The sequence below is a fragment of the Calonectris borealis genome, chromosome 24 (genome assembly GCF_964195595.1).
Source record: "Calonectris borealis chromosome 24, bCalBor7.hap1.2, whole genome shotgun sequence".
NCBI lineage: Eukaryota > Metazoa > Chordata > Aves > Procellariiformes > Procellariidae > Calonectris > Calonectris borealis.
In genome coordinates this window covers 5,614,578-5,637,668 of record NC_134335.1, presented here as the reverse complement: position 1 = coordinate 5,637,668, position 23,091 = coordinate 5,614,578, and the positions used below count along the sequence as shown (strand labels likewise).

General features: G+C 57.6%; 1 protein-coding gene across 2 annotated transcripts in view; it reads right to left on the bottom strand.

Moving 5' to 3' along the window:
- Positions 1-23,091, bottom strand: part of LOC142092697 (opioid-binding protein/cell adhesion molecule homolog) — a 301,027-nt gene that overhangs the window by 8,126 nt on the left and 269,810 nt on the right. For both annotated transcript variants that reach the window (XM_075173011.1, XM_075173010.1), the window contains 5 exons: positions 15,961-16,193; positions 3,689-3,814; positions 3,231-3,365; positions 3,031-3,151; positions 2,698-2,849 (listed from right to left, as the gene is read on the bottom strand). In XM_075173011.1, coding sequence (XP_075029112.1) covers positions 2,698-2,849; positions 3,031-3,151; positions 3,231-3,365; positions 3,689-3,814; positions 15,961-16,193 — 767 coding nt within the window. The remainder of the gene's footprint in view (positions 1-2,697; positions 2,850-3,030; positions 3,152-3,230; positions 3,366-3,688; positions 3,815-15,960; positions 16,194-23,091) is intronic.

Below are 23,091 nucleotides of genomic sequence, written 5' to 3'. Positions count from 1 at the left end.
TAAAGTTGTTTTTTCCTGATATAATTCTCTTCCTCTAGCACAGCTCCTGCAACAATACCCTTCCAGTTAGCAACACACACCGTTGACAACACAGGTCCTCGCGCGGTGCCCATGCCCCCTCTGTCCTGCCATGGGGTGAGGGAGAGACAGGAAGGGGGCATGATCGGGCTTTGGATTTGACACCACAGCAGATTACACCAAACCAGACCACAATGGAACCCGACAGACCGGCCTGGCACGGACAACCACCGTACAATGAGTTAGAACACAATAGACTGGGACACAATAGACAGCCTGTATCAGATTGCACCTGACTGATTAGAACACAAGACAACAGACCAGAACAGAGAGGAACAGAACGTGACAGCCTTGACACGAACAGAAGAGACCGGGCCAGGGGAGAGGAGAACCGATGAGAACTGGACCGGCCCCTAACAAAACAGCATAGATTGCAACAGACCAGGTCCAAACGCAACGGTACAGAATACAACAGAATAGACCGGCGCAGCAAAACGCAAACCCGAGCAGGAGGGACTTGACTGGAATGGAACAGAGCAGGGTGGGCCGGTACAGAATAGAATACGCCAGGACACAACAAATTAGAATACACCACAATAGACCGGACCAGAATTGACCTGCACCTAACAGGATAGAACAGAACAGGCCACAACAAAATAGACCGTGACAGCCCAGAATAGCAGTGAGTAGAACACGCCACAGAACAGACTGGAGGAGAATAGAATGCCACAGACCAGACCCGATCGGACGGGAACAGAAGAGAGCAGCATGATAGAATGCAACAGATTAGACACAAGGAGAGCAGAATAGAACAGACCAGACCGGCCCAGGACAAAACACAGGATTGTTACAACATAGAACAGAGCCCATTAGACCCTCACGGAGCAAAGCAGGACAGACCTGAACAGATAATCGGCACAAACTAGACCAAAACACGCTGGAACGCATTCAACCCCAACAGAACAGGACTGACCAGAACAGACCACGGCACTTCCTTCATCCATGCCGCTGTCTTTTTTCTCTCCATCCACAACTGCGCACGCTCTCACCCTCCTAATTCTCTTCCCCATCCCACTGACGAGCACACGGGAGGAAGGGAAGGAACAAGAGACGGAGCAGCGGAGTGGGGGCTTCGCTGCCCACCAAGGTTACGCCACGACACACGCACACACCTACACACCCTGGGAGCCCCCCTGCCCTGACAATTAGCATCCCGACCCACGTACACCCCTGATGCTCCAGACAGCCCCCCCCAAGCGCTGACCGTTCTTCCCAGCTCTCTCACACCACACAAAGGACCAGAAGGCTCCTTCACACATAGATCATCTTCTCCGACCCCCTCTGCTTCTGGCACGGGCAAGCGTTCAAGCCCCTTGCCCTGCTATGCCACTGCAGGACGATGCTTCGACCTCCTGTCACGACTCTCGCACCATTCCACCCCCACCTCATCCCATCCAAGCTCTCTTCTCCAGCTATCCCGTGCCCCCCACCCCCCGGCATGTGTCCCCTCCTCCTTCTCCCCAAGGAACGACACCGGGCACCCCTGGGCACTGCCCCCACCGGGAAGAGCCCCCTGCCCGATGACAAGTGACGGCCCGTTGCCCCTACTGCTCCACACCCCATTGCCACCTCTCTAGCACCCCCTCCCCAACAGCTACAATGACCCACAAACCCCACAATGCCTAGAAGCCACCTCCCCCTTGCCCGAGCCCCTGCTACGCACCCGTGCCGAAGCGAGGCACCTCGAGGCGCCCCGAGCACCGGGCTCACCGATGCCCTGCAACGAAAGGCAAAGAGGTGCACTGCACCCCCACCCCAAATCCCCAAGTACTCTCGTGACAGGGTCCACGAGGCTGCACCTCCGGGAAGACCAAGGGGCATGCCTCGGCACCACGATGCCCTCAAGCCGGGTCCACCACTTCCCTATCGCTGCCACACGCTACGGTCCCAGACAGCCGGGGGACAGGGGTAGCCCCTGTCTCACCCAAGACGCTGGCCCCTGCCACAGCGCAACGCTTTGCCCACGCTGTCCACCCTGATGGTGCCAAAGTCCACGCTGGCACGGATGCTCTGCTTGCCTCCCATGCCTCCTGAAGCCTGCCACACAACTCCATCCTCTCCCTCGTGCCGGAGCTTTGCCGGGGGAACGCTGGCTCCTGCCGGCGGCCCATGACAGCCCCCTCGGCTTTCCAGAATACCACAGGGACACGCCACAGCTACACATCGCCTTCCTCAATGACAACTGCCAGCAGTCCTGCCAGTACAACACCCAGGAAAGACCTCACACCGTGCACCCGAAGCGCGTGCTCACCTGGCCCGGGCCCCCTCCTCGGCCCTGCGCTCCAGCGATGCCCGCGGCTCAGCTGGGAGCCTCTTCTCCGCCACGGCCCCGGCTCCGCAAAGGCAAACGGCCACCCGACTCTGCTGCGTACCCCTAAACACCCGTGAGCCCGCAAGCGCCGTGCCCGCCACCGACCGCCGCCTGGCTGTGCATGCCATGATGGGGATCTCATCATCTGACGCATCCTCTCCGTGGGACCTCGCCGCTTCGATTTTGTGCCGTTCGATGGGCTGGCAACATTAAATACGGCCGGCTCTGCTCCGTCGATCCGTCGCTGGCCAGCTGCCCGCCTCACCACCTCCTCCTCCTCCTTGCTGTAAAAAAACCAGGGCACCTACCGTACAGGATGATGCTGGCGTTGGTGTTGCCCAGCTTGTTCGTGGCCACACACGTGTAGTTGCCGTAATCCTTCTCCGAGACGTTGAAGAAGGTCAGCGTCGACAGGCGGCCCTTGCTCTCAATCCGCACGCCCTCCAGCCCGTTCGCTAACCTGCGTGGAAACGCAGATGACGACGCTCAGAGCCCCCTCCCTTCCCACCAGCCAACACCACTATACACCCACGTGTCCCCCCACCGGACTCCCTGCACCCCACCGAGCCCCCTCCGCTTCTCCCTGCCTCGCCACTGAGACGGTGCCCCCCGCCCTGCCGGTCCCCAGGCTCCCCCCTCACCTGGTGTCCTCCTTGAACCACTGAAACTCCGCCACGGGGACGGCCGAGGCCTCGCACTGCAGGATGCCCTTCTGGCCCACCGAGGCGCCCGTGTTCTTGGCGTTGGAGATGTACGGCGGATCTGCGGAGACGCCGTGCAGCGTCACGCCGGGGCCCGCGCGCACCCGCCCCGCCACGATTCCCCCATCCCTTGCGCTCACAGTTGACGGTGACTTTGACTTTCCGCACGTCCGGGATGGCCACGTCGTTGACGGCGCTGCATTCGTACTCTCCGGACTGTTCCCGCGTGATGCCCGTGATCTCCAGGTACTCGTCCTCGCTCACGAAGCCCTGCCCTGGGAGACGTCCCGAACGCGTGGTGGCACCGTCACCCTTCACCCAGGAAACTTGGAACATCACTTAACAAGCATCCTCACCCTCGTACCAGGGCACACCAAAGGGCCACCACCTCCACAACAGACACCAGCAAACCATGGACCACCTTCATGCCACCTCTACAGGGACATCCGTCCATCCCACCCTCCACAACAGACACCAGCAAACCATGGACCACCTTCATGCCACCTCTACAGGGACATCCGTCCATCCCACAAGGGCTGGGTGAGACCCCTCCTTGGACCCGGGTGGCTTGTCCACCGAGCCCCAAGCATGGTCTCACCTTTCCCGGAGAGATGTCGCCACGTGACGGTGGGCTCCGGTCTCCCGAAGGCCAGGCACATGAGAGTCACGCTGCTGCCCTCGTTCACGGTGATGTCCGACGAGATGTTGACAATCTGGGGGGGAACTGCGAGACACAAAGAAGAGCAGAGGCACCGTCAATACATCAGTTCATCAGGTCCCATCAGCACATCGCTGGGAAGATCTGCCCCGTCGCCCTGTTCGGTCATCGACCCCACATCTCCAAACCGGCATCTCGGACCGGAGCTGAACATGGCCCCGGGGGTCCGCTCACCGGTCCCCTGCGCCAGGCAGGGCCTGGAAACGCCACCCCCACCCCCCCCGCCGTGGCCGAGACCCCGATAACCGGCTCTCGTTACAGCCCGCGACAAGGCTCATATTTTAGCATATTTATTAAAGCTGTTTAAATTACTGAGCGTCTGCTCCATTCAATACCGGCCACAGTGATTTATATTACTCTATCCCCAGATACTCCATCTAATAAATAACTTGGCAATCTCCGCACCCATAAATATCCCCGGCCCTGGCAAAAAGCAATTAAAGCCCGCTCGCCGATGCCGCTTCCCGGCGCTTCGGGGCCGGCAGACGCGGCCCCCGAAAGGGTCTGCACCCTGGGGAGCAAAAAAAAAAAAAAACCACCCCAAAACTAAACACCATTCTTACAATGCCAGAGAGGATGCCCCGTGCCCCCTCCCCGAGCACAGAACGTGCTGAGACCCCCCAGTTCACAGGGCATCGCACACCCAAGCCTCGTGCCGAGGGCTCTCCCGCAGCGCTGGGATACCGGGATGATCACCTGAAAACCACTGCGGCCGGCACCGGCACTGCCTGGAAGGGGACGTGAAGGCTGCCCGGCTCTCCTCTCGCCCCTGGGGACCATCCCTGCCCTCCTGGGGCTGCCACGTCATTGTCCGAACTGAGCGGGGTGACAGAGGGACGCCCGGCAGCGTGCCGAAGGGGCCGCGGCAACATCCCCTGAAGAGCTCAGTCTAAGCTCAGGCTCACTGGGGTTTAAAAAAAAAAAAACAACCCACCCCAAGTGAGCCTTTTGCTCCCGGGCAGCCTCCCGGGTGCAGGCAGAGGCCAGGCTTTCCCGCACCCGCGCTCCCAACCGCCTCTTTCCCCGGCGCGGCAGGGGCGGCGCGACGGGACGAGCCGCGGCAAAGACACGGCGCGGTCTCTGCGGCCCGATAGGCCCTGCAAGGCAGTAAATTTCCCAGCAACTTGACACGTTAATATAGAAGTACAGTCTGTTATAGCAGAGAGAGATTGTCTGAGTCCTTCAGGGGAAGCGGCAATCCGAAAATGAAAAGTGTGCGCCAGCGACCGCTGGAAAATGTAGTTAACGCTTGGAGCGGAGCCGGCCAGCTCCAACGGTGCGGCCCCGACAAGCTCCGCTGTGGGAAGGCTGTCTTCCTTACTCGGACCAGGAGATGACCTTATCCCCTATTACCAGCAGCCTTGCACCTCTCCCCTCCACTAACATCACCTCCAACAGCTACCAGGAAAATCTAAAAACAGCAGCAGCATCCAAGACGAGACTTACCCCAACTGGGCATTTGCTGCCCACTCACGAGCCTGCAAGCCATCCCTCCCCAGCAGTTTTTTTGGTCCAAGATGACAGCAGCACCGTTAGCGGATGCCGAGACTGCTACATATACGTGCTCCCGGTACAGACTAACGCCTGCAGGCGGGCACCTCCAGAGCAGCTAACACCAACTCCCAGTGCTCGAGGGCTGCTCCTCTCCCTCCCTGTGGTGCCTCGCCGGGGCGAGGGGGATGAAAGGGGCACCAAGCAGAGCCGGGACCGCGCTATCGACCCTGCGTGCCGAAGGCGCGGGGGCTGGGGAAGCCCCAGGCTGCTGCCCGCCCTAATCCGATCAAAAATGCCCCCGAGAGCCAGCAGGGACGTGCGGTGGGGGGATGCCCGTGGAGAGCGTGGGGACCCCGACGGAAGGCTCGATACCCTGCCGTGGCGGCGATCGTTGCCTACAAGGTTACCGGGACTTGGAGAAGGACATCTAAGGACCTCAATTATATTTTTATAGATCCTACTGGCCAGGCTGTCGAGGACAGCATCTCAAGGGCACACCGGCTTTGCCTTCAGGGAACTTAATCCCAAGGGACTTAATCCCACGGGAGGAGTAGGTGGGAGCTGGGTCCACATGGGGACGCAGCTGGCAGCGGACGGGACCCGAGCACCGGCAGGCGGGATGAGCCTGGTGGTAAACGCGACCGTGCGGATAAAACCAACCCACGGCCATTCCCTGTAAATACCATGAGGCGGGTACGGCCAAGGCACACGCGCGGCTGCCCTGACAAGCATCCCACCAGAGCTGCCCTGTCTCAAGATGGGGACAGCTTGGGATCCGTGCTGGGCGCGGAGTCCAAAGGTTCTCCCGTCCCCCCTAGAGCCCTCCCGTCCCCCAACGGGCCGGGTCATACAGCCCTGCCAATACCTCGTGGCCCGCCAGCATGACTCTGGATGCATTCCTAGTCATTTACCTGCTGACGGCATCCTTTCCCTGGATTAGTTCTTTACATTTGCCTCCCCCTTCCCTACATCCCCTACACAGCAAACACCCAGTAGTTATGACAGCCTCTCCTCACTACATATAGAAGATAAGAAACGATCGCTGGGTGAACATACTGAGAGCCAGAGAAGTGGCGAGAGCCGTTGCCCGCTCTGCCTTTCACTGGGTTAACGCTTCCTCGTGCGCATAATATACTTTATAACAGCTTGCTCCTCCGAGCAGCTCCCGTTAGCCCCCATGCACGTCACTACACGCCTGATCACATAATAGCTAAGGAAAAAGACTGAGACGCTCCTGAACTGCTCGTGGGCAATGAAGCCGTAACGGGCAGAGGCCCCCCACGTGCGGTATGCCTGCCCAAATTAAACAGCCCTCAGCTGCCATCGGGCTGGGACAGGGATTCCCAGGGTTGCATCCTGGACAGACATGGCCATGGCCCGCTCCAGAGGTCCTCCCCAGCCCCAAGACTGCTCGCAGGGTGGGGGCGAGATGCTCGCCTTCCGGAGCTGCGGAGGGGCAAAGCGATACGGAGGCACACACGGTCCCTATCCCCCCTTATTCATAGTCCTGCCTTCCTTGGAAAAGACTACAACTACAAGCAAATTGAATACAGAAGAAATCCCGAGGAAGCGAGGAGCGGCGCGTTGTCGCGCGGTCTCGCCGGAGCAGAGAGCGGCCCGCGGAGGATTTCATCGACCCTGCGTAATATTAATCACGGGGAAGTTAATGCATAATGTTTGGTAGGCCAAAAAATACATTTGCACTGTAATTTCTTGTTTGTTCGGGAAGCCGGTGAGAGAAATTGAATGTGAAAGCGATGCCACTAAATTCAATAATAATAAGCCTGTGATTTATCTCCTTCCTTTACTGCTTGAGACCCGAACCACCCGATGCGCCAATTCACGCTCTCCATCGGGCCGGTTTCTGCCACCCCTCGCAGAGACCGTGGACTCCGTGCCTCCCCTCCCTCCCAAACTGGGGGCTGCAAATAGCCCGGTGGGGTTGGCCACGGCATCGCGCCTCGGTGACGCTGCCGCGTCCTGCGATGCTCCGTGCCATGCTCGGGATACCCCTCGCAAGCACAGCCAAGCCATCCTGGGGACCCTCCCGAACACCACCGGCCCCGGTGCCGGCCTCACCCGCGCTTCTGCTCCACGGCCGACCGCTCTGGGGACAAAAGAGATCGGAGAGCTCAGATCTTGCGAGCCGCTACCAGATGCCCAAGGGTGAGGAGGGATGGACAGGGAGGCACGGGTCCTGCCCGCACCGGCGAGGACACCTCCTCCCTGCTAAACCGGAGAGACAGCACGGCGATAATCACTGCGTGACCATCGACTGCGCGTGACGCTGACACACGGGACCGCGCGCGGGCTGACTCATCTCCCGGCCGCTCCTTAGCGCCGATCCCTACCAGAGGCGCTCGCCGTCGCGGCCCCCAGACTATTTTTAGCTGCCAGATCATTACTGCTGCACGCCTCGGAGCGGAGAGCCTGTGCAAGCGCCAGGGCTGACACAGGCACCTGATGTCCCTCCTCCACATCGTTAGCTCCTCATCCATTAAAAGAGACCTCTTCCTACACCTTTATAAATAAAGCGAGATGATAGATGGATGCCTATGGGCTCTTCATACCGCTGGACGACAGCCACTCGCCCACCTCTACTTGCGGGACGGGTCCCCGTAGGGACGGCCCTGCCCGCAGAGGGGGACACCTCACCTTCAGCGCTCTGCGGGGACACGATAGCCTCCATGGACACCGTCCCACCTACGGCGAGCCATGCTCCTGCCCTGGCACCTCACTCACCACCCCCTCTCAGACACCTCCCGTTTTGGGGAGACGCAGCATTCCCGCTGCTCCTTCACCTCTCCAGCTGCAGCAGGGGCCCGTGCTCTCCCACAGGTGACATTGTCACCCCCAGGGAACGGCCCCACCGCCCTAGCCACCTTCCTCCCCAGCACCCCGGCTGCCTATAGCCCCACGTGCCTCCGGCTCTGCAGGATGGAGCTGTCGGAGGTGTCACCGCACAAGGACTCATTAGCGTACGGAAAGTCAGCACAAAGAAGGCAAATATGCTGAAAGCTCACATTTCGCCCGTGCTTTCCATCTCCTTCGCGGATGAGAAGCGCGGTGGGACGGCGCCGGTGGCCTCCGTCTGTCCCTGCGTCTCTGCTGAAGGCACCACCGATACAAGATACAAGAACAGCTCCTGTTTGGGGCTGATGCCCTTAAAGAAGAGACGCGGGCACGCACCCGCGAGCCAGCTCCCAGCTGGGGAGCACCCCTGCCGGATAGAAATGGATGTGTTTCCCCACCTCCACCCCGTTTCGGGGTGCAGGGGACGGCTGCAAGGACACACAGAGTAACCCTGCGCAAACGCACCCCGATGTCCCGTCTAGCCGGCGGGGGAAGCGACGGGGGGCAAGGAGGCGACGTCGGGAGTTTTAACTAAGTGTTGCTTCTCGGCAGCGAAGATCGTCTCTGATCGAACCCATTCTGATGACAGCCCAATCTGAGAGGCTCGTCAGAGCTGATTTTATCGAGATTAAGCACATCCGACAGCTACAGTTTGGTCAACAAAATGATTTTTGTCAAATTTCCCAGCCAAGCGAGCGCCGTGCCACGCCGCCGCCTCGCGCGCTCCACAGGTGCTTCGTTTCGGGGGAGATCTTCCCTTTCCCTTGTCTGTGTCTTAAACACTCCCTTTTCACAGCCTTCCCCCGGTAAAACACCCTTTGTGTGATCCTTTGACGGGAATGGATCATAACGCGCATGTTTGAAACACATCCGTGCTAGGCAGCGTCTCCCGACCGCTTGCCGCGCACCCTTTTTCTTCAGGTTTTCGCCTGGAGACGGGGAAAGCAATAAAACCAAAACTCAGAGTGTTATACCTACTGTGTAACCACCTGTCAGTAAATTTATGAACAATTAGGAAGTGAGAGTGCTTCCCAGGGAGCTATTTGTGCGCACGCTAAAACGTTCTTTCTGTTCGGAAATATAATGGGGAAACAACTTCTCCAGTTCTCCCCCTTCTTCCCTATTTTCGCTTTTTGCAGTAATTAATCAGCTGCCGCTGCGCTTTTCTTCCGTCAGCTCCCGGTCCCCGCGGCACGTCCCGATGCCTCCGACGGCTCCGCTCCCGCTGGCTCCTTTTTGCCGACTTCAAGAAGCCTCGAGAATGGGAGCCCGAGGATGCTCTCCGGGTGCTCCCCGTCCCGTCCCTCCTCCATATCCCGTCTGGATTTCGGGTTAGCACTTCATGCCAGCCACTTTAAGGACGGCAGGACCCGTCTCGGCAGAGGATGCTGTTTTCTTCCTGCCAGTCGGGCTCTTCCTCTTTCCAGACCTTCCCCCTCTCCGTGCCCTCGCTCCTTCGTTACTCTTTCATTTTTCCCCTTTGCTGCCTCCCAGTCTTTTGATGCTCGGTGCTTTTCTGTGTGCGCACGTTTCCTTTTCTCTTCCCTTTGTTCTACAAGTCTCTGGGCTTTTCTTCTCGTCTTTTTTTTTGTTTGTTTTTTATTCTCCCTCCAGTTGCTTCTTTCTTCAATCATTGCTATTCCTTCTCTGGGCACGCTTCGGCTTTGAATTCACCACCACATTGCTGCTGGACCTCCCCCATTTGGCCATCCTCGCTTTCCTGCCCATCCTCGGTTTCTTCGGGGCGGGAGGAAGGGCGAGGAGAGAGTCTGGTTGCTCCTCTCAAGCCTTCTCCTGTCCCAGGACACCGGTCTACGTTGCTTTTCGTGGGCGCTTCTTTCCCTCCATGGGAACACAGCTCTCTATGCTAGACAAGACTCGGTGGACGTCGGCCACCACCTTTAACGACACCGGTGTCGTTCTCCAAAACCCGACATGCTCTTCAGGGAGATCTGGAAACCATGCTGGGGCAACGGGACTCCTTCCCACCGCGCCACCCCATGACTCCATCACCGACCCAATTCCTGGCTGAACAGCCGCAACCTGCGGCACCCCGGTCCGAGGCACGGCGGGCCACCGAATCCCCGCATCCTCTGGGACCGGCCGTGCTCCTCTCTGCACAATGGGCTGGAGGCAGCTCCGCGGGAGCGTGAAGGAGAGGCCCCCGCCGACGGTCCTGCCCGCAGAGGCGGTGGCATCGGTCACCTCCCGCTGCCACATTCCCGGACGGCCCTGCTCAGCTCCGGCTGCGCCGTCCCTGTCCAGCACCACAACTAACGCCCTCAAGCATCCTGTCATTATCCTTACAGGCTCAAAATAGCTAAGCAGAGGGGCATGGCGATGAAAATGCATCAAGGCCCCTGGGCAAGCCCCCGGTGCGGTCCCGGATAGCAGAACAGCACTGCGCCGTGACAGACGATGCTCCATGCTCCCGTTCCCAGGAGATGCTGTCAGCTCCAGGGCAGAAGCAAGCTTTGCTCCTAGTCCTGCAAACACATGCCAAGCCTGAATGCTGCATCCCAACCTGCTTCTGCCTCGGGGGAAAAGAAAGCACTTCCCTGCAACCTGCTGCTGCAATGGCACCCGGCATGGGCCAGGGTCTCCCCTCCTGTTTGCAGGTGCTAGGAGCACGTTTGTTCTCCGGACGCCTGACGGGCGTGAGACGGAGAGGAGAGGCACTGAGTGGCAGCGCCGATGCAAAGCCCTGGCAGAGCGATGCTTACAAATCGCTCCAGGTTTTGACCGCTTGCCCAGGCTTTCGCTTCCCGAAACGGCGGCTTTCAAAGGCCCCCTGCCTCAGAACGAAAAAAAAACCCACTCCTCCCCAGCAGCTCCCACCCGACTCTTCCTAACGGAGCTTGTGCTAATTGATTTTTCCTCTGCGCTTGCTTGCGGTTGCTTTTTGTCCCTCTTGCGCCATCCAGCTAAATAAACCACTCTGCCCGGGTTGGGCCCCTTTCCTTCCCCGCCTGCTCATATACCCCCAGAGAAGGAAGTGTGAAACATTACTTTAAATGCCACGGACATTATGTGTTTTGGGCTTTCTCTCCTGCTGGGAAGACGTCTTTCCAGCCTAAGTGATTTTTTTCCATTTCCTCTTAACAGCCCTTTGATTTCCTTTTTATTTCCCTGCACTCCATCCCCACCGCTATGAGCCCGACCTCCGGGAGAGTTTCCTGCTTCAATTAACCATTTTGCTCGTCCCCACCAGGACGATTAACCCGGTGCAGCAAGGGCTAGCCGGAGCCGAGCCTCCAGACAGAGTCATCGACAACACTTGATTAGACCCAGAGGTATGGCAAAGGGGAAGACGTGCTGGGATACAGCACCCATCCGAATGTCACCGTCCCCTTTGCCGCCTGACCTCATGAGCGGCTTCAATGCCAAGAGGGGAGAAACACGCGCGGGGCCGTCTCCTCCACCCGCGGCCGTGCCACCCCGGTTGGAGATCTCAGCCACCGCCCAGTAATATTTGTTCCAAAAATGCCAAGAGATGAGCTCGGGCAGGTACGGAGGACCTGGACGGAGCCCTCAGCCTTTCGAGACATCGGTGCGAGGAGCTGCATTCCTCCTGGGACACCCTCTCACTGCTGCCAGCAGTCGACCCCCTGGGGACCATACCACAATAAGCGGCACGTACAGGACGGGCAGGTGATGAACGCTTTGCTTTGGACACCAGCAAGACAGAGATGTGCCCCAAGAACCACCTTCACCATTCCTGCAAACCCTCCATCTAAGATGTATGTAAAAATTTGCCAGTCCAGCACGCTCCGGGAACCTCGGCCAACGTTTTGCATCGCATCGCATTTACTGCACACCATCTCTTTTCCTCACTATCATCTTGTTTCTTAGGTAGACAAAAAACACCCAAACCACCCGGTAAAGGGTAAGTATCCCAAGTGCAGATGAATCTCCCGAGCAGGGAGGCGAGCCTGCTCCGGAGGTCGCAGCCTGCATCGCTGCCTCTCACCCTTTCCCTTCTCCGGGTTGAGCTGCATCTGCTTCTGTACAGCACGTACACGCCCCTTACGCCAAACTCTCCAGCGTCTAAATACTAAGCACTTCATATTTAAGCACTTTCTACGTTTAGAGCCTATTATCAGGTCTTTCCTACGACAACTGAAGAAGGCTGAGCCGCTCCCCTCACCTCACCGTGTACCGTGCAGCCTCCTGGTAAGGTTTTAATAAGTATTGCAGTCTCAGCTCCTGGCTGGATACCAAAGGTAGCACGATAAAGGCAAGCTTAACTGCGGCCGTCGTGAAATCTGTGGTGCTGGGGGGAGCCCGGAGCACGGTCTGCGTCAGGGAAGAAGAGCTCAACAGGGCCGGCACGGGGTGGGGGGGTTGCCCTTTTGGAGACTCGAGGAGCCAGTTGTTATCAGGCAGAAGGAAAAAATAAAGACTCAATTTGCTTTTGAGACACTTGCTGAAGAGCTACGCGTGCGGTGGTGCCACTTTGAGAGGCGGCAGATGAGACAAGGGACATGGGACTGGCTCCGGGAGAGCATCCTTACGTGCATTTAGAAAACCAACTGCACGGCCACAACCTCACTACCGCGAGCGAAGGCCACGGTCCTTCGAAACCCGCCCTGGCTCCCGGGGCGAGGAAAGAGGCAAATGCTGAGATGGGAAAATGGATTGTGCCAACCAGAAACTAACGGTAACAATGCCGACAGCCAGGAGAGGTTTTAATGAAAAATCTATGGCGAGTAGGATTAAAGCAGTACAGAGGAGGGTTCTCTAAATAAATCAGAAACAGAGGACATCTGAGGAATACCAAAGCCCACTATTAGGGAGCGATGGCCAGTATCGATGTTTACTGCCAAGATCTCCGCCAGACCGGGTACCACGCCGCTTTGGCACGTACGCCCTCCTCTCTGCAGCCGCTGCTGCGCGGAGGACCCCAGGCTTGCTCTTTCCCAGGGCACTGACTGCAAAAGTCACAGCCTCCACCAAAACGTTGACCCTGAGCTCCATTTTTCAGACTGAAATACACCCCGTGTCCTGAAACGGCCCACGCCAAGGCGGCACGGCTGAGCCCCGGCCACGGTCTACCACGCTCCCCGCACCGAAACCATTTTGCGGCACGATGCGGTAAGGTCTCCCGGCTCGTCCCTGCAGGTTTGCACCTCCCGGGAGCTGAGGTGGGCTTCACGGGGCAAGGTCATACCCACAGGCAGGAGGGCTGACCCGAGGTCCAGCCCCTTGGCATCCTCTGCTCAAGCTGTTTATGGCAGGAGGAGGATGAGGTGGCTCATCTTCTATTTATATGAGATTAAATGCCAGTTCTCTTGACATCTGTAACTCTCCCCACGACACGCCAGCATGCCACGAGCACGGTGCATGTCCCTCAAAGCGTCCATCCCGTCGTCACGAGGTGGCCCCCAAAAAAAAGAGGAAAAGGGAGACAAAAAACCCCTCTGGCTTCCTGCCACCTACACTCTTATAAACCCTTGTTAACGGCTGTTGCAATGAACCAATCCAAAAGACAATATTAATAATGACACTAAGAGACACATTTACTGTTGACTGCGACTCTCTGGCAGATTTATCACCGGGTTGCTAGGAGGGAAGGCTGGGCCCCGCAGTAGCGCAATTAAAACCCGATTGAATACAGGGACAAAGAATCAATACTCTATCCGGCCAACTTTTAGTTTTGCAAAATACAAATATAAATTAATTGACCTGAACACGATTGCTAACTAGTCATTACTGCCTGCTCGCTGGCCAGCTGGCACGGGCGAGGCGTGACGCCAGGGTGTCCATGGCCATCCCCTGTGGTCCTCCTGCCCTCGCTGCTGGGATGGCTGCCTCCTTAATGAAGGAGGACCCCAAACCTCGTTTTTAAGCCAATATTTAAGGTCAGGAGAGCTACAACAAAAACAGGGCTTCACTCCTTCCCCTGCAAAGTGCGTGCTCTGCTTGCATGCACAGCCAGGAGCGAACGCATCCTTGGAAAACCGCTCCCTCCCTCTGAGCGCAGAACAAAGGGCTATATGTTATTCACCCTTGTAGAAAACTGGCTCTTCCCCCGCATAAAATCGTGGAGGCTAACAACCCTTGGCCGTGCCAGCGGGCAACGCCGCTCAATCCACTGGAAAGCCACCAGGCAACTGCGCCGGAGGTGAAGTGAGAACAGAGCAAGGAAGGATTTGCTTTTCTGGACACCACCATCAACAGGACAGCAAGATGGCATCTACGGATGGATTTTCTTAACAACTTAGGCAGACCGTGTGGCTTGAGCTTAGCACATTAACAGAGAAATACAGAAACTTCTGAGCATGGTCGACTGGAGCTCAGCCTCCCCAGCTCCTCTCGGGCTTCCCTGCAGCTGCAGAGATGCAACACAGCTGACAACCACAGTCCTTGCTGCGGCGGGAGCAATTCAACACGGCTTGCTCACGCCAGAGGAAAACTTTTCCCAGCACATTTAGGAACACCTCGCCACCGGACCATCGCTCTGGATGCGAACTATCCCTTGCCTTCACCCGCCCAAACCCGGCAAGCACCTGCGTCGCAGGCCCCGCTCTGAAAAAGGGGCGAGGGGAGTGGGCGCTGAGCGGTTCTCCTGATTTCATTAGGTGCAAAGCACTCGGATACTTCACCGGTGTTGACTGGATGGATTAGCACGATTAGAGAGCAGACAGGATAAACAGATTAAACTTCGCAGACGGACGGCTCACACGCAACTCAAAAAGGGGGAGAGGGAGAGGCCCCGCAAAAGGGGATGGAGGGGATGCTCCCGGGGGTCCTCAGCTCCCCCCTTCCCGAGGTGAGCGCTGCCCGGTGCGGGGCCCCCCGACACGCTCCCGCTGAGACCTGGCAGGAAAACCGGTCGGATGGGTGGCCACAGTCAAACCCTGCCTCCTCCAAATGAGAAGGACACATAAATATATACATATCCATGCTGGGGGCTTCTCGGAGACGTGTCGAGGCCAAGAAATTTTTCAGATTTGCTCATTGCAAAATCAATACCCATCAGCTGTTTGAAATTAAAGGAAAGATTAGGTCCTGGTTTTATACACGCTTTATTGTATTCCGAGAGCTTTCTACTCAGCCAGATAAATCTTCTTTAAGAGGATTAGGAAACTTTCATTATCTTTATCTAACCTGAACTAACACTAATGCTGAAAAATTAATCTAGAGACCGGACAAAAGCCGGTAGCCGGTGCAAAGCCTCAAGGATCCGGAGGCGGCGTCCACCGGAGTGCTACGGGCACCTCTGATCTGCCGGCACCCGGATCCGGTGGTCAGAGCAGCCTCAGGAACGCTGCTTTGCAACCCAACAGCATCTGCTACGCCGACACGCTCGCCTGTGCCCATGATTTCGACATGCTCACGCGCTCTGCCCTCTCTCCCAAAACCAAGGAGCCTTGTGTTGGGAGTCCGCTCCTCCACCACGCTCTCCCAAAGCATCTTTGGACGCGTGCCCAAGCACCTTACTAACGACTCCCCGACGCAGTGAGACGAGCAACGTGGGTCCCAAACAGCAGGGATGGCTCAAATTCACAGCAGGGACAGGCAAGGGGGGAGAGGAGGAGGACGCCAGCCCCAATTTCCCTGGTGTCCTCTGCCCCACGTGACGACTGTACAACACAGCCAGGCTGAGACGACGCAAGTCCATCTCCTCCCCATCACGGCAGGCAACGTCAACACCCCTGTCCCCAAGCAGCTCAACCCCCAAAGCAACAGATGTTGGTCTGATCCCTACATCTCCATCACCAAGAAGGCCTCCAAACTCTTCGCAAATCCAGGCATCCTTCCGTATCAAACGGTCAGTTTGGCAATAGTATGTTAAGACCCACCTTGCACGATGAGATGGACGCGCGAAGTCTTGGGGTGATTGTCCGTCTGCACGGAGCAGGTGTAGGGGCCCTCATCGTAGACGTCCACGTTGTGTATCTTGATGCTGTACTGGGTCTTGGTGTTGGAGAGGATGACCACGCGGTTGTCTATAGACCACTTGTCATTGCCGGCGTACAGGATGGTGCTGCGGTTCAACCACGCTACCCGCGTGACCCTGTCATCCACGGTACACCTGCAAAGGAAGAGGCAGAGGGTCAGAAATGTGGGGGCACAACGTACGGCTGGCTTCCAAACGGGGATGCAAGCAGGATGGCTCTCCATCGCACAGAGCCTGACCACCGGCACGGAGATGCCGTGTGCCACGTCTGGGCTACCCTGCTGCCACCTCCTGCATCCCCCCATCACCTGAGATTTCACAGAAATGGCAGGTTCACCAGAAAAAAAACCCGCCTTTTTCTTTTATATGGAGCTGGGGAGCCGCAGATGAAAATCCCATTACATTTGACCTCCGCAAGCCGCGCAGACTTTCCGCGCCCCCCGCCGCCGCCGCTCCCCCTGCCCTTGCTGCGCGCGGAGAATTTCCGATGAAGCTGTAAAATTTGCTGACAGTTCGGCTTGTCGGCGCAGCCCTCGAGCCATCCCCGGCGTGATATACGCACCCGCTGCCGGCGGAGAGGGGCCGCGGCACACGGGCGGGGAGTGGGGAAGAAGAGAAACAGCCGGAGACGGCGAAGCCAGCGCGCGGGGAAGAGAAGGGAACATTTGGATAAGCAGCTGTAAATCCTACAAGTGCCTTGAAAACACAACGCGGTCGTTTCCATTATTTATTTCCTGCCTGGCTCCCACCCTCCCGGCTCCGAGACGCGCGGGGGCTCGGCAGCTCCGGTCCGCGGCGCTGACTTACGCTTAGCAAAAAACAGAGGAGGAGAGAGGGGAAGGGAATTAAAATGTTCCCAGAGAACACGGCTTTTTCATTCTGTTTGATAGATTTTTCTCGATCTATTTACTTGTGGCCTTCTCTGCCGCCGCCGCGGTGCTCGCAGCAAAACCGCCAAGCATTTGGCTAAATTAAGAGCCCGGCATTTCTCGGGAGCTTTGCCTTTCCCACCCGAGGATCGCGGCAGGGGAGCTTTCTCTCGGCGTGAAAGCAAACCGGGAAAGCAAACCTAGGTGCAAGCTTGTGCCGGCGGCGACAGCGCTGCCGCAGCTTTGTGCAGCCGAAATCTTAGGGAAAAGGTACCTACAGTCAATCAAGAAACTCGTGCAAGTCCCTCTCCACACGCCTGTAAATTCAGAGACGGGCTGGCGGGCTGTCCCTGTCCTCGTCCCTGCCGCGGCACCTCTGCTGCAGAGGCTTTGGGGGTGTTATATGCATCCCTTGCTGGGATTGCAGACCGTCACCTTGATCGAGATTATTAATCGGGCGGAGGGAAGGGGCGATACTTGGCATGTTTGAGGGTCCCCCCGGGCGCTCGGTTCAGAGAAACGAGCCATATATCCTCCCGCAAACAAGTAATTTTCCCCTTGCAGGAGCTGTACATCTCCGCCAGCCACATCGCGTACGGACGCCGGGAAAGACGGATGGCCCTCCGTGCCCACCGCGGCACTGCCGGCATGCCGGGAGCCCGCACGGGCATCGGATGTGCCCTGGTGCCCGCAGCAGCTGCTCCTCCGGACCTAGCCAGCCTCGTGCCGGCGGACGGCATCGTCCTTGTCGGGAAGCCGAGCCCCCCGCTTCGTTCAAATTAACTGGGGGAGAGCTAAGCGCAGCCGAGTTAAGTTCGGCCCCGGGGGATTCCAGTCTAGTGGACTATTACTGCTGTCTCACTTCTTTATAATGAATAATAAAGAGATACTTACACACGGCTTCTGTAAATTATTCATTGCGTGCACTGAAAAATCAGGGCAGCAATATGTAAAACAGACAACTTGCATGTCTGCGCTCATATAAATATCCAGACTACAGCCCTGCGAGGTACTCTCGGGTCCCCTCATTAGGGGTGAAGCACAAGGACTAGGGTTTGGAGTGACAGGGATGAGGAGCTCGTGCCATCGCCGGCGTCGTTCGACCGCCGCTGCCCAGCTTCGGCTGGCGTGTACCGGGTGCGCTTCCCAGGGAGATTTGGGGCCTGTCCGGGACCCATGAGAACTGGGGTTGCTCATTTTGCGTTTTCAGCTTGTATTTATGGCTCAGAGCCGCACCTGCACAAGTGCACAGGGATGCCCATGGGCGGACACGCTCACGCGAGGAAGGGCAAGGACAGCATCACCCTCCCTTGCCCGGGCAAGGGAGGTGCCTGGTGACCGGTACCACCCTGGAAACCACTCGGAGCAAGTGGGCAGGAGCAATTTGGAGACTCCTTCTTCTAATAAACTCATGCCAAGAGCAAGGAGGCAAAGGCTCGCTCTGCAGTTGCTGCCACTCAATAGCTAATCTGGGACCAAATCCCTTCGGCTCTCCTAGTTTAGCATCGTGCTCCTCTCCCCGGAGCCCCGGGCTGTCCCCTGCAGCTCCAGGCGGGAAGGGACCAGACAAACCACCCTCCTTCAAAAACGCCAGCCCTCCTGCACCTCCTAGCAATGTGTCAGAGCAACCACCAGCAGAAAAGCCACCGTCCATCAGCTGCCACGGAGAGCACGGCATTTCCAGAGGCACCTTCTCGCCCGACCTCACCTTCCCACCGAGAGTTTTCCTATGCCTTAGGAATTACCGCTTCAAAGGCAAACACTGACCGACACCCCGACATGAGGAGCACCCTGCCAGCTTCTTTACCTGGCTCGGAAAGCGATCCCTGTTAGCCACTGAGCTGCCGGCGCTCCCTCGTCTGCCGAGCCGTCTTTGCTACCTATTTCCAATTGACCAGGATTATGATAATGTCTCCAGTAAGCAAACAGGTAAAGAGACTTCTGCAAAGTGTTTAGATAAAGCAGACAAGCTCTGACAAAGCTGGATAATAAAGCGGGCCAGGAGCTTTTCCCTTGAAGGGATCTAATTAGGAACAAAGACAAACCCCCATTAACAGTCTCCTGAAGGCGCTATATCCATCTCCAGAAGAAACTCTGCCTTATGAGTCCGGAAGGGACAAAAGACAATAAAGCGCCTGTCAGACGGGAGGGAAATGAACCCATCCTGGCTCTGCGGTTCACCTGGAGAAAACCCATCAGCAAGGCGGGGGGAATATCTTGGGGCTGCTATTGTCAGCCCAGACCCGAGCTCCCGGCACCCGCCTCGTCCCAGCTCCCCCACGCAGCCCTTCTTCGTGCAATGCGACCGGTCCCATCTGCTCCTCCATCTCTGCATCCCACTTAGACCCTCGCTGCCTTCAAGCAAAGACTTTTCACCATCTGCCAGAGCGGGGAGTCTCGGATGCTGGGTTTCGCCCAATCTCCGGCCCCCCCAACGCTCACGCTGACACACATGGCCTCTCGGGCGATGAACCCGAACGCGGCAGCGTGAGAAGATGCATGAGGGAGGGAGTTGGGGGCACCGGCGCTGCGCCGCTTCCCTTCTAATTGCCCCTATTCCTCATCCTTAAATGCTAATTTTGAAGTTTGCCGAGGAATTATTTCACTTAGTGTCAACAATACAGATAACTCCGCCGATGCACTCTTTGTGTTCGGTGGCACAAAGTGACCGTCTCCCTCCTCCCAGACTTATTAGGAGAGACCCCCGCGTCGCTCCCACGGCAGGCTCCTGCCCGGCCCCATCAATGACGCTGACAGCGCTTCTCCTACGCGCGGGACGTGACATAACACCCGCCGCCTTCATCCCCCGCCTTTCCCGCTCCACCTCACGGAACTTTCCTGCTCTGCCGACTTGGCCGAGCACGAGAGCCAAGCCTGGGGCTGCCCTCGATGCCTGTCCTGTGGTGAGGGAAATACCGTGCCCAGGGTCGGCACAAGTTTTCTGGCGCTAGTTTAGAGGGATAAACGGCATGCGAAGAGTTGGAGGAATAAAGCAAGTCTCTGTGGGTGCAAAGTATCCCGAGGGATGGGATGCTTGGGACCCCAAAATGTCGATGCGTACCCCAAGCAGTCCAGGTGACCAGTTTGCACCCGCAGAGCCGGGACCGCTGGTCCCCGGCCGAGCCGAGAGGCTCGGGGGCGATGCTCATCCTTGGATCAACCCAAACCCCTCCCGCTCCCTGGTGCAAACCTAGAATGCTCTACCTTTAAATACTTCCACGGCCCTTCAACCCCAAACCGCTTTTCTCTCCTGTAGGCAAGGCACCTCGTCAAAATGACAAATGGAGATGCCGAAACCAGTCGCAAACTGGCTGGCTGACCCAGTTTTCAGCGGCTAAAATAGCTCACCCGGATGGGGAGCGAAGCCCCTCGACAGCGACAGGGTGGTGCTTCACCCTGGGAAGTTTCCAACCAAAAGTAGCTGTCACAGGGGCAGAGCAAACACCCCGGCACCCTTGTCTTTGAGAAGAAATTGTTAATTACGTTTGCCGGGGACTCCTAATGGGATTTCTCTTTCGCTTCCAGTACTCGCCCCAGCTACAGAGTTAACGGGCTCCGAACGCCTTTTATTCCAGGCGAATGGGGCAAAGGCAGAGGAGATTTATTTGTAATCATCAGAAATAAACACGCTTCCTCAGAAGTAAACACAAAAGAACAGAACCTGGCTGGGCTCCCGCTTCGTTAAAGATGCAAATTAGAAGCAGGCCATCAAAATGCGGCGGCTCCTCTAATCCTCTCCCAACAATGTAAACCGTCAAATTAGCCGCGGGTACAATGGCATCTGCGGCGTGTGACGGCGGGTCTCGCACAATAGTTCCCCGAGGGCAGGACTGCGCCGCCTGGGTTTCCGTCACTGTCATCCCTGATATTTATTCTCGGTGCGGAGGGCGGGAGGCACTTTGTCTTCATTCCCGATCCCTTCCGCTGGTACCCTGTCTCCTCTCTGAGGCACCCGCGGTATCCCTTCTCCCACCTCTCCCATCGTCCTGGACCCCGGATGCAGGGTGCACGGCCCCACAGCATCCCCACGCCCCGAGGACGGAGGGGACCCGGGATGTGCCGTTTGGCATCGCCCAGCACGACCACCTCCCGTCCAGCCCTCGCCACTCGCTCGGCAAGTCCTGACCCATCACCGGGTTTCCCCATGGGAAAACAAAAAGCGTGGGATGCACAGGGAGCTCGGCCAGCCTAAAACATTCTCCTTTTCCCCATAAGCTCCCTCCCTCCGCACCATACGCCAGACACCCCAAATGCCTCCCGCAAAACCACGCGCCACCGGCTCTCACTCTCTGCAAGCTTAATTAATTGCCTGGCCCACCGCTACCGTGCCGCTTGGATTCCCCAAGCGCTCCCAGTGCTGTTCAAACAAGCTCCGGACCACCGGCAAACCCGTCCCCGCCAAGCACCCCCTCCCCAGAGCCCTCCGAGGGCTACGGGACCCTCCTGCTCTCCCCAAAGGCTCGGGGCTTGGCGGGGAGGGTTTCTCCCTGCCGGTTCCCCTGCGGTGGAAGTTTGCCCGCTTGCTACCGAGCACCAGAATAGAAGCTGCTCCCTGTGAAAAATCAAAGCCCAAATTGATACATTAGAGGTTGCTAAATATAAAATATCCATCTGCAAAGATAATAAGCCTGTGAGGGCAGGGGCTGTCGAGTTGCTCCATTTCAGATAGTTTAATGGTGTTTTGGTCCATGACTGCAGCTCCCAGACATTAGAATAATAACAAGATGATGAGGAGGGCGGGAGCTGTCTGTACGAGGCATCAGAAGTCAAGAAGACTTAACGCTTGCCGTGCAACCCCGAGGGGACCGAGCCGCACAAAACACCACCGCCTGGTTTGCACCCAGCATCTGCAGGGCTTTGCGTGGCCTCTGTGACAACCCAAGGGATGCAAAGTCGGAGCCCGATGACCGGTCGGTGCCCAGCTCGAGCTGACGTTGACTTGGGGAGGGGGTCTGCGCCCACCTTTGGCCTCGAAGGGGCTTGCCCTTTGCCTGCACCCTGCAGGCAACCGCAGACCCGGGTACCGCCATGGGCAGCACACTGCAGATGGCTTAGAAACAGGTCCTGGTTTGCACGGGGAAGGGACGAGCAGCAAGGCGAGCGGCTACACGGTGCCTCCGCTGCCACTAAGTGACCACATCTTCTTCCCAAAGCCGTTCACGGGATTTTCTGAATTAATGCTCCACATCGAGCAAATCCAGAAACTGCAGTCGGCTCTGTTAAAGCAAGCTGGACTTTCCCTTTCGTTCCCAAAGCCCTTCTTTCACTCCTCATTGCTTTTACTCCCAGCTTGCGGGGACACACGCCGCCCTGACAACGTCGTCGGCAAGGGGAAAGGTGGCACGACGGGGTCGGGCACGCTCTGCTCCCAACTCCCACTTGATTTTCCCACCATGAGTCCCTTGTTTCTGACACGACAACACATCCGTATCCTGATGACTCAGGGTCTGCTCAGAAACCCTCTGCAGCCCCCGGGAAGGTCGGCACTGCCTTCAGCGAGCTCTGCATCGGGGCTTTACCTGAGCCTTTTGCTGCAGGGAGCCATCACGTCCCTGCCCTGCACAAAGCTCCTGGTTGCTCTCCCTGCCCCACGCAAGGCACGGCCATTGCAATCCGCTCTGAAATGCATCGCCGATCAGAAAATAACAGCAATGCTTTCCGCCCTCAGGACCGTACCAGGTTTGCAAACAGCCTCTGGCTACAGCCTAGCAGCCCCCAATTCCCCATGGAGCCGCAGTCCAGCCGTGTCCATGCGTCGGGATGCTCCCCCAGCGCAGCAGGGAAGGTCAGAAGGCATCTGCCTAAGCCCCGACGGCCAACAGCTGTTATTAGCGTAAGAGAAATCTTCATAAGGAAATACGAGGCGGCAGCAAAAGAAATAAAGCGGGAGGGCTTTGAATAGAGCAAATCAATGGGGATGTTTATAGAGCAGGTGGCACTTAAATGCTAACATCAGAGTCAGTCGATGCTGGCGGCCGCACCTAATCTCCCAAATAGGGATGAAAATGAAGGCACCGAGCAGGGGCAGCCGGTCCAGGAAAACCGTGGACACTGCGAGAAGTGCAGCGAGGCATCCTTCCTTGCCCAAAACAGTACCTAAGGGGTTGCACCCTCTCCCCAAAATCAGGTCCCTGACACAGCCGGGCACCGATTTCCCACTTCCT